Source organism: Gavia stellata, chromosome 24, assembly GCF_030936135.1.
Source record: "Gavia stellata isolate bGavSte3 chromosome 24, bGavSte3.hap2, whole genome shotgun sequence".
Classification (NCBI taxonomy): domain Eukaryota; kingdom Metazoa; phylum Chordata; class Aves; order Gaviiformes; family Gaviidae; genus Gavia; species Gavia stellata.
In genome coordinates, this window is record NC_082617.1 from 7,303,557 (window position 1) to 7,314,504 (window position 10,948).

A 10,948-nucleotide genomic window follows, 5' to 3' on the forward strand; every position below is an offset into this window, starting at 1 on the left:
ACTCAAGACGCTGCCAGAAGGGGAATAGGGGGAGAAAACTCTTCTGCAGCCAAACTGCCTGTGGATCCCAGATCCACCTGCTATAAATCGTACCTGCTCAAAATCGGGGTTTTTTTCCTCTTTTCATCCTCTTCTGCATCTGTCCCCCATGACAAACAAAAAAAACAAAACAACAAAAATACGGGGCTCTGCAGCCTGTCTTTGGCACATCACGAGGAAGCCGATGCCTAGAAGGTGGAGCCAGACAGCTGTGGCAAAGCTGGGACACAGGACCTCCATGTGCAGCCCCAGAGTTTGGAGCGTCCAGTAGCAGGTTGGAAAGAAAACCCCCAAGTCCTGCTGCAATTTCTTGTTCCTGGGAAGGAGGCACTGGAGACCAGTCCTGGGAGCAGTCAGCAAGGGAAAGAGCCCAGGAACGGGGAGGGAGGCACAAAGCACTCGTCAGTTAGCTGCCCATTCCTCGTCCTTTGCACAGGGAACTCACCACGAAGCCAAGAAACATCCATTTGTCTGTTTTAGAACCCAGCACCTCTGAGATGTCCTTGGTGAATCTGTGCTGGGAGGACAGGGTGCTCCCAGCAGAAACTCAGAAGGTGCAGAGCAGCCGGCGACAGCTGCCAGCCCAGCTTCTCCTCACCCCCATCATGCTCCTGGTTTCAGAAGCCCGGGCAAGCAAGGAAGGCATCCGCATCCACATGGAAATGCCGGACCTGCCTCCACCACAGGTGCTCCCACCAGCAGGACCGAAGGCAGGACACCAATGCCAGTACTCTCCTGGCACAGGGAACACCTCCTCTCTCAGCACCCCGAGGCATCTCACGACTCCGCCGCTCGCCTAAGGCACTGTTTCACCCGCCCTGGACCCAGCAGGGCTGGAAAGAGAGGGGACAGGCTGCCTCTCTGGTCACACCACCCACCTGGTCCTGCCCACCAGGCCTTTTCTTAAAATCCACACAAACCACCCCTCTGCCCCAGGATCGGGTTCCCAATGCCCAGGGGCTCTCTTCACCCCCAGGGAGCCATGGGGCTCTGCCCGCCTCCCCATGACATGCCCCAGAGCAACAAGGCCTCCACAGATGTGTGTGCAGCGTCATGCTCAATAAAGGACATCCTCCAAAAACGCAGCAGAGAGGGACACCGTGGGCAGCACTGGCCAAGCTGTGGGTGCATGGACAGCATGCGGACAGTCCACCTCTTGCAGAGAAAACTGGCCCAGAGCAGAAATTTGGTGGCTGTAGGCATACGATGACTGTGGAGGGGGGAGACAGAGAGGCATTAGTCAGGCTCAGAGGTCCTCATGCCCAGCAGCAGCGTGGTCAATGAGAAGGTACCACTTCAGCCTGTCTGGAAGAGGTAGAGCCTTGATTTTGACATCTACTGGCCACGGTTTAAGGCGCTGCCGGATAAACACCCTGCAGAGATGTTTCAGTGCCTGTGGGGAGCGCTCCATCTGCTTCAGAGAGCAGAAGAGAGTCCTGATCTTCTCCCCATAGTACCCACAGCTGCTGGTGTTGACCTCAAAGTTGCTGGGCAGCTGGATGGCTTGTGAACTGGCCATCATGAGCTCCAGCAGAGTCTGACCTTTCTGGATGAGGTCTGTAGAGAAGCTGTCATCTTCGGAGACGCTGAGGTGCGAGCAGAGGCACTCAAAGACGATGTGGAAGCCTGACCAGCATGAGGGACCGTGGAGGGAGCAGTTATAGGCAGCGCCTGACTCCAGCAAGAAACGCAGCAGCGGGAAGTGGCGTTTGAAGCTTTTGAAGCAGAGGTGGGTGAGGGACTCAGGGGCTGGGCACTCGCTGGGGTTGGCACCATGGGCCAGCAGCAGCTGTGTGACACGAAAGCAGAAGCGATTGATCACCTGTGCCTCCTCGGTGTTGCTGCACACCATCTCTCCCAGCAGGAAGATGACGTAGGTGAAGACAGTGTCACCATCTTTGGTGGCGGCCCTGACGTCCGCACCTGGAGGAAGGGACAGAGAACATAACTGGCATTGCAGACGACGAGGCCAGGACAGAACTAACTCTGGCACTGCTGGGCTTTACTCTTGCTGAAGTGGGAACATGAAAGAGTTGAGAGGGCAGCGCCTGGTGCTGTGCAAAGCATCAGCCAGCGCTAGGCCTGGAGGGGCTCTGTGTGGGGAGGGGAGAAAGTTACCCTCACCTCCTTCCAACAGGAGACGGATGCTCTCGGTGTTGTGGATCTGGACACCATCACTGCTGGCCAGGGCGTGCAACAGCGCTGTCTTTCCTGCAATGGAGCAATCAGTCAGTCAGATGAATAGGATTACACCCCAAAATGCAGGAATGAAAACAATCCACCCCACCAACCAGGTGGCCAAACATGAGGAGAAATAACCCTTCTCCTTCTGGCAGGTTCCTGCTGTCCCTGTGATGGTGCACAGCTGTGGGGACAGGGTCGCAGGCCACACGTGCAGGGTTGGTGGTGGCCCCAGAGGGCACACGTGCCATGGCAGAGTGGGCTTTAGCGTGCGTGGGCGCCACAGGGCTACAGAGGCACAGCCCCATTCCATCTCCCACAGACTGCAGAGAGCTGGTTTCAGCCCCATTCTGCACCTGACATAGCCGACATACAAGGAGAAAGCACAGAGCACCAGGGAGGTTCTGCAGCCTGCACCAACCTTCCAAACCAGTTAGTTTACAACCAGAGAGCATTTGCAGCAGCAACATGGAAGGACCCGGACCCTGTGCCCTGCTCTAGCCCACCCATGAGGGCTGACTGCTGGGAGCACCTGGGCTGGGGGAGCCGGACAGGGCACACGTACCGTTTTTGTCAGCTGCGTTGACATCGGCCCCCAGCTGAAGCAGCCGCTGGAGGCAAGGCAGCCGCTCAGGCTCCTCGCTGGCCAGATCAAGGGGACTGCTCTCATGGATCTGCACAGAGCAAGAGGAAAAAAACCACTAGTAAGCATTAAAGACTATTTGTGAGTGCTTCCAGACAGTCGCTGCTGGGGCTTCATCATGGCCAACATAAAAGCATATTTCAACCCATTCCCAAAAATCAAAGTGAACCTTCCCCAGTGTGTCCACAGGGAGAGGTTTGTCTACTCCAGCCTCCTTCCACCCATCTCTCCATGGCAAAGGCAGCTTTGCTCGGCCAAAGGCAACCTGAACTTCTGCCACAGCATCGGAGCACTACGGACAACGGGCACAGGAGGTTGACAAGGGGAAGCGGTGAGGCCTGGGAGGTGGGGAGCAGGGAGGGCTGTGCCAACACACCCGTCCCTTCCAGCAAAGTCTTAAGGGGGCTCAGCTTGGCCATGCCCAGGCAGCTAAGCCCATACCCGGTCTCTGCGGTTGATGTCAGCCCCGTGGCGCACCAGGAGCTCCACTATATCCGGCTGGTTGCGGAGCACTGCGATGTGCAGGGGGGTGTAGTAGGTGACTGGATCTGAGGACAAAAACACAGAGTCAGAGAGAGCTAAGGGTTTCCCCACAACGGCCCTGACACCTGCCAGAAGTGGAAGGGGGCAGCTGAGGAGGGCTCTGAGAACACAGCGAAGCTTGTGAAAACAGGGCTGTCACAGAGACCCCAAGTCCTGCTTTTGCAATGGCTCCACTTCCGGCAAAAGCCCTCAGAGGTTCAAACCGGCCCCCAAACCTCTCGCCGTCCCCCAGTCCATCCCTGTGGCTGGGTCTGGACAAGGGCTGCCACAAAGTGCATCCACACTATCCAAGCAGCGTGGGGATCTGAGCTGGCATCACCCCCTCTTTCTGCCCTAGCTATCACCATCTCCCAGGGCAGCTTCGCACCAGCTGGTTCCTCCTGGTCAGCCCAAGGAACGGACCCAGGCCCAGCCCCCTCCTCACCAGCCTTACCTTCAAAGCTGAGGTCAGCTCCGAACTCCAGGAGGATTTCTGCAGCAGGGACAAGCCCCAGCTCGGTGACCTTCAGCAGGGCATAGCTCACACCTTCCTGATAAAATGGGGAGTGGGTCTCCCTTTCCAAGACTTGTCTCACAGCTGAGAGCTTGTTTCTGTTGCTGCCCAGACAGGCAGGGCTTGAGACACACAAAAATAATGTTATTCACCTGAGCAGTGCACCTCACAGGTGTGTTTGCAATGGTCGAAGTAGCACCAGGGAGGAAAAAAAATTGCTGGTCTCCCTTTGTCTAACAACCACCGGGTCTCTAACCTGTTGGCTATGGGGTTATGCAGCAGCATCAGGGTCACAGCTGAACCCCAGTTTAGGTTTTATTGCCATGGTTCAGGCAGAAAGGGCTGTTCCTGGGGAGCACACATAGCCCCTGTGTTTGCTCTGCTCCATCCCCTCACTCTCAAAGAACAGCAGCAAAAGCAGGGTCCATGGGATGAGCTGCTCACCAGGACCGGGGTTTGTTCCCAGCCAGGGCTGTGTCTGACCTTGGCTGCATCACTGAGCTCCAGCTATCACCCCCTAAAACACCAAGCGGGTGGTTAGCCCCAGAGCTCTGCTCACAGCCCCATCTAGTTACCTCTCAAGGGCGCTCTGCCTTTCCACATCCTGTATCGCCAGCAACCCCAAGATCTCGTCTACAAGGGGCTGATACTCGAAGATGATCCTGCGGAAGCCATGCAGGAAAGGCATCGTGCTCTGCTCTGCGCACAGACCATCCAGGGGCCTCCAGCATGGCAGTGGTCTCTTCCCCAGCTCAGGACTCCGGCGGGCAGACCTTGTCGCTGCCTGGTTTCCAAAGGACTTTCCCTCCTTTTAAAACAAACAAGCCTTTCTAGCAGTTTTGCATTTAGAAAAAAACACAGCCTTCCTCCTTATGCATTTCTAAGAGGCAACAAAGACCAGTGCAGGGATCTCCTCCCCCATACACCATGGAGGTGTATTCAAATTATCTCCGGCATGCAGAGCCATAAATTGGAGTTATCTGGGTGCAGGAAGAAAACATGCCAGGCGGAGCCCAGGCTCGGGGCAAACCCCATTTGCTCTGCCACAAGCCCCCACACGCTGGGGGTGCCAGGGGGAGGGCAGCCAAAGCGGAGAGGGGCTCCGAGCGCTCTGGGGTGCCTGCGACCAGCAAACCCCTGCCTGCTTTCTGGGGGGAGAGCAGGGCTGGAGCAGCCCCCACAAGGCCGGGGGCCCTGTAACCCCCTGTGACCCCCAGGAACTAGCCCAGGGGCCACCAACACCCCCCGTGACCCCCAGGAACAAGCCCAGGGGCCACCAACACCCTCTGTGACCCCCAGGAACTAGGCCAGGGGCCACCAACGCCCCCCGTGACCCCCAGGAACTAGGCCAGGGGCCACCAACGCCCCCCGTGACCCCCAGGAACTAGCCCAGGGGCCACCAACGCCCCTCGTGACCCCCAGGAACTAGCCCAGGGGCCACCAACGCCCCCTGTGACCCCCAGGAGCTAGCCCAGGGGCCACCAACGCCCCCTGTGACCCCCAGGAGCTAGCCCAGGGGCCACCAACGCCCCATCGCACAGGGCGGCAACCCCGGGGAAAGGACCGAGAGGCCCCGAAATCTCGCTGCGCCCCACGGGGGCAAGCCCAGAGGCCTATAAACCCCCCCAGCACCCCGGGGCGGGGGGGAAACGCCAGGGACCCCCAACACCCCACCGGGACGGCCCCAGCGGCCCCTAACGCCCCCGCGTCCCACGGGGCGAGCCCAGGAGTGCCCGCAGGGCCCCCACGCTCCACGGGGAGGGACCCGGAGGCCCCAGCAACCACCCTCCCCTCACGGAGGTCGCCCCGCAGCTGAGACCCCCGCGCCCCGCCGCCCCTCACCTGCCCCAGCCCCGCCGCCGGAAGCGGAAGCCGCCGGCTGTGCGGGAGGGGCGGGGCTTCACCGGGGCGGGGCTGCGGCGCGGCCGGCAGGGGGCAGCAGGCGGCCGGGCGCGGCGCGCCGGGAGCGCGCGGGAGCGGGGACGGTGGCAGTGGGCGGCGTGCGCGGGGCACGGCCCGGGACCCCCACCCCGGTGCACCCCCCCCAGCCTCCCCGCGCTGCCCGCAGGGTGCGGGCGCACCCCCGTCCGCGCACACAAGCCGCAGGCTCCGCCCCGTGTGCGCGCCCCGGGCGCAGGTGTGCACGGAGCGTTTGCACACCCACGGAAGCGCACCCCCCCGTGCCCCCCCCGCCCCCGGTGCACCCTCCCGTGCAACCGCTCAGGACGCACCAGCACGACCCTGCCGAGCACCCCAGATGTGCACAGCTGCCTGCAGGCGCACGGTGCGCACCCACGCCCGCAGAGGCAGGCACGCAAGCGCACGAGCTGGAGCGCGGGCAAGGTGTGCGCGCACACGCACACAGCTGCGTCCCATCCCCGGGCCTGCCATGGCTTCAGCTCCAGCTCTGCCACGCGTGGGAGTGTGGGTGGGTGCCGGGGTGGGTGCCTGGCTGTGGGTGTGCGAGGTGGTCGTGCCACCCCGTGCCCGGTTCCCCAACCCGCACCCCGCCCTCCCAGGAGCACCCACCACCGGGGCTACTCGCACCCACCCGGGATGGGCTGGGGGTGCTGGGGAGGGGGCACCCGGTGGCTGCCACCTCCCCGGGGCTCGGGGGGCTCGGGTGCTGCTGTCCGCAGCGCGCCCAGAGCATCCCCTGCCGAAAGAGCTGCTGGGGGAAGCGTTAGCCCAGGATTTATTAGTATTATTATCATCATCATCATTATTATTCTGGTGGAATTTCCAGAGGCGGGGAGCTCCGGAGAGCCGGCAATAACTGAAGCCGCCTTGGGTTTCCTATTTACGTATTTATTTTATTCTGGTGGAGCGCTTCCAGATTTCAGCAGGCAGCCGTGGCCCGGGGGCAGAGGGGGCGAGGAGGCCGTGTCGGTTGGGCATTTTTCTGACATGCCGTCACGCTCCCCCCTGTTTCTCACCCTTCCCTTCCCTGCACGAGGTGGGGTGCCAGGGTGGGGGACCCCGGTGCCTGCAGCCCCCCAGCCCCAAGCCCACCTTTGTGGCAGGGCAGGGGGTCCCAGGCCCTTTGCAGAGTGGCTGCTGGCTCTGGTGCCATGGGGACTTGGTGTCGTGCGGTCGCACCTTGCTGGGCAGCTGGCATGGACCCCCCTTGCACCCCAGCAGCCCCTGCAGGTAGGATTTGGGGGGCATCATCCCCATGCCGTCCTGAGTGGGGGTGGAAATAACCCTGTCCCAGCGCCCTGGGCAGGGACTGGAGAGGAAAGGCAGGAGGAGGAGTAATGGGGAGCGAGGATTTCTCCCTCTGCATGGAGGATGCTTTATGCTCATATGAGCCAGCTTCAAAACCGCGCAGCCTGGCTGGGGGGACCCCACGTCGGCTGGGCCAGGCAGCCGAGACCCTCGCTCCGGTCCTGAGTGCCTCCTCGCTGCTGCTGGCAGCCGAGTAAACCCTGAACCCTCCTGGTCTGGGTAAAGCCCAGACTCCCCATGGTCCAGTAAAACCGTGGACCCTCCGCAGTCGGGGTGGGAGCACCGGGAGCAGTCACTGTCCCCAGCTGCGTGGCACCGGTGGGACCGTGCAGGGTCCAGCCATCCATCAGACATCATTCTGGGGGAACCTCCCCTGCATTCCCCACCGTTGGCTGGGAAAGGAGGGCTGGTGAGCGTGGGTCACCCCATTGCCACCTCTGACCCCAGCCATGTTGGCCCCAGGAACGAGCAGCAACCCTAGGCTGCCCCAAAGGATCCTGCCTGGCTGTGCCCCCAGGAGCCCCGCAGAGGCTTTGTCCCCACCCCAATAACCCCTCTGGCTGGAAAGGAGGCTTTGGGGGTGCAGTGTGGGGCCAAACCCAGCTCAAAACCAGCCTTGGAAGGTATCAAGCCCAGAGACCCAAGGGCTGAAACCCCTCCCTGGCCATCAGCATGGCGAGGCTGGCGGGGGACCGGGCACATGGGAGCCCTTCCCCAGAGCATCCCTGCCCCGGTCCTGCCATGACCATGCCATGAGCCACGGCCTCTGGGGAGGTGACTCCCCATCCCCACGTTTCTCGGGTGAAAAAATCCGTTTTGCAAATAGGGACGTCGCTGGCGTGTTCGAGTGCCCGGCTAAAATAACAGCGTTGGGATCTGTCCCCTTCCTCCCCATCGCCTTGGCGGGGCGGACTAGGAAGAATGCGAGTTGGCTATCCATCAGGGAGACAGAGCAACAGCCAGCCGAAGAAAGAGGGGCATTTTAGGAGGAAAGCCAGGGAAATTTGATCATTAAGAAATCCTCCTGGCTGTCTGGGGGAATTTAATTAAATTGCTGGAAAGGGCTGTAAGCACATCTGGATCCAATATGTGCAGCTTTGATTTTTTTCTTTCTTTCTTTCTTTCTTTTTTTTTTTTTTTTTTTTTTAGTTCACTCTTTTCCCATCTCGCTGTTGAAGGGGGGGGGAATAAAAGGGAAATAGCAGAGCCACGGAGTATTGGTTCATCTGGGACTGGGATTCCTGGCAGGGAAAGAAAGAGAGGGAGAGAAAGAAAGAGGCAGAAACAGAGGGAATAAGAAAGCTGGGAGAAAAACCTTCACCAAGGGCCTGGCCGGGGTGTTTTATAATGCCACCGACCGCAGAGACAAGGAGCTAGGAGGGAATGGGGGGAGTTGTGAGAGCTGGAGGGGAGAGGAGGAGGAGAGGAGCTAGCCTAGGGCACGCTGCGCTTTCAGGGTCTGGCAGGGATGGAGGGAGAAATGGGAATCGCTCAGCAGATAGAGAAATACCATTTCTGCTGGGACTGGCAGGGCCAGGCACGGGGGGACTCCTGAAGCAGGAGCCCCTGCAACCCCTGGCCGTCACCCCTGCGGCCAGCGCTGCCCTGACCCCTGCCCGGCCCGGGGCTCTCGGTGCCGGGGCAGGACGGGGATGCTCTGGTCCCCCTCCCCGGGCAGGACGCAGTGCTGGGCATGGCTCCGATTTAAGCAGATGGGGCAGGCAGCCCTGCTCCCCCGGCACCGGGGAAGGGACCGACCCCCAGCCACCCACCCCAAGAGCTGGTTGCTGGGTCCTGGCCAGGCACCATCGAGCCCCCACCATCTCCCTTACTCTGCTCCTTACTATCCCCTTACTCTGAACATCCTCCTCACGGTGGAGCAGAGCTGCAGCTCTATAGTAAGAAAAAACCTTCCACCCATAGGAGATTTGGGCAAGCCAGCCCAGTTTCTCTGCACAATAATACTCAAAGGGTAGGATTTTGGAAATATTAAGGAGAATGAGCTCTTGGGTGCCGAAAGGAGCAGCATCAGCCCAAGCAGTGCTCCAAGGATGCTGCACCGCCACCGTTCATGGGTGAGGAGGAAGGCTTGGGCTGGCAGAGCACGTCCGGATCGGTGCCGCGGCAAGCGCTGTGGAAGCGCAAGATGTTATCACAGCATGAGAGAAATATCAGGAAACCCCTAGGAGGACACAAAGTGAGATTACCAAAAGATCATCTTTTGGGTTGTTTGTTTTCTTAAGAGAGGAAGATGAAGGACTGGCAAACAGGAACACATTCATCCCAAGGGCTGCAAACTGCAAACCTGGCAGGCTCTGGCCAGCCAGATCCTCACCCTGAGAGCCTTGCACGGCCCTGCCGGTTTGGGGCCGCGCTGGTTCGTCAGCTCGACTGCTCCGGCTCAGCAAAGCCAGACTCTGAGCACACACCCAGCTCAGCAAAACCCAGGCGCTCCGTCTCAGGCAAAGCAAACCTGCTTGGCTTCGTCTCCAAACCACCCTAAGCATGGCCGAGATTCACCTTGCCAGCTCCAAGCTCCAGTTTTAATCACTTAAAACATATTTTTTACAAAAAAAAAAAAGGAAGAGCTTGCACAAGAGAGTTAGGAAATGCCAGGAGGGTGGGTTTCAAGCAATTGGGTCTCACTTCAGATGCCTTGTATGGCCGGCGGAGTTAAAAAAAAATTATGCTGGGAAAAAAAAGAAAGGCAAATCCTACAGCTAAAAAGGAAATTGCATTAATACAGATTGTTTTATTTAAAAAAAGCAAACCCTGACCTCTACTTCAAAAAAGTCATTAGACATTCTCCTTCTGAAAGGCCGACAGGGGATATTACTGAAAGGCCAGTTAATTTCTCAATGACTTACTGTTCTTGCTCTGCTCATGGAAATGTGTAAAGAGTCGGAGGGTAATTTAAGGCACCCTGCAGAAAGGTGTGTAAATCTTTGCATGTCTAAAGAAACTTTACCAGACCGCTAGGATTGGGAAAAAAGAAAATGCTTGCCCTCTTTTTTTTTACTTTTTTTTTTTTTTTTACTTTCCTTTGGAACTCTGATCCCCTTTGATCATAAAAAAGGTCATATTTCACCCAAAAAAATATCAGCAATCACAGGGCCCGAGGAAGTGCGAACCCAAGGGGGTTTCACCGACGATTATTCCCTCCATTTAATTATTTAATGCCATGAACTGAGGGAAAGCCGTCTCCCCTGGAAAAGCCAGACAGTTCAAGAATAAGGTCTGGCCCCGAACAAGGAGGAGGAAGAGGGTTATAAATGGGGCTGGGGCTGCTCCATCCCCCCTCCCACCCTCGCCCCTCATGGGCCAAGAGCAGCCACCCCACAGCCCCCCCAAAATAATCACAGCAAGATGTTCCCAGCCTCCGGGGCCAAGGGGAAAAAGCTGGGGGAAGGACGGGGGACCTCGCTGCCCTGGCTCCCCCGCCAGCCCCGACTGGCCGGGATGCATCGCCGGTGGGTCACTGCCTTCCGTGGGGATGTCTCTGTCCCCTAGGTTGGTCCTCGAGCAGTTTTTCCTGGACGTGGTGTCATCCTCATCTTGGGAAGGATCTGTCCCTGCAGCCACGGTGGAAAAAAGCAGGATCAGGCGGGTACCTGGCTGAGGAGGGGTGGCACGGGGCTGCGCTGGGTCCCCCAGGGCCTGGTGGTCCCAGGGGTGATGTGGGCATCTCCGCCCCAGGAGCACGGAGCAGCCAGAAGGGCTGATGGCAATATACGCAATCTATATTCTAATATATGCATTGAGTGCGTAACCGCGGTGCACAGCATTGCCCTGGCACTGCGCGCCACTGGGGACCCATCCAG

The 10,948-nt window shown here is 59.1% G+C and overlaps 1 protein-coding gene across 3 annotated transcripts; it reads right to left on the reverse strand.

The window, feature by feature from the left end:
* Positions 1 to 63: 63 nt before the first annotated feature.
* ASB6 (ankyrin repeat and SOCS box containing 6) lies at positions 64 to 9,483 on the reverse strand. Of its 3 annotated transcripts, XM_059828820.1 has the most exons (7): positions 9,463 to 9,483; positions 4,475 to 4,593; positions 3,840 to 4,021; positions 3,305 to 3,411; positions 2,786 to 2,894; positions 2,164 to 2,250; positions 64 to 1,962 (listed from the first exon to the last, which is right to left on the reverse strand). In XM_059828820.1, exons 2-7 carry the CDS (start codon positions 4,585 to 4,587, stop codon positions 1,286 to 1,288), a joined length of 1,275 nt encoding a protein of 424 aa, XP_059684803.1. In that variant the 5' UTR covers positions 4,588 to 4,593; positions 9,463 to 9,483; the 3' UTR covers positions 64 to 1,285. The 3 variants fall into 3 exon arrangements, with proteins under 3 accessions (XP_059684803.1, XP_009810470.1, XP_009810469.1); XM_009812168.2 differs by lacking the exon at positions 9,463 to 9,483 and having other exon boundaries at positions 4,475 to 4,746; XM_009812167.2 differs by lacking the exons at positions 2,164 to 2,250; positions 9,463 to 9,483 and having other exon boundaries at positions 4,475 to 4,746.
* Positions 9,484 to 10,948: the final 1,465 nt, after the last annotated feature.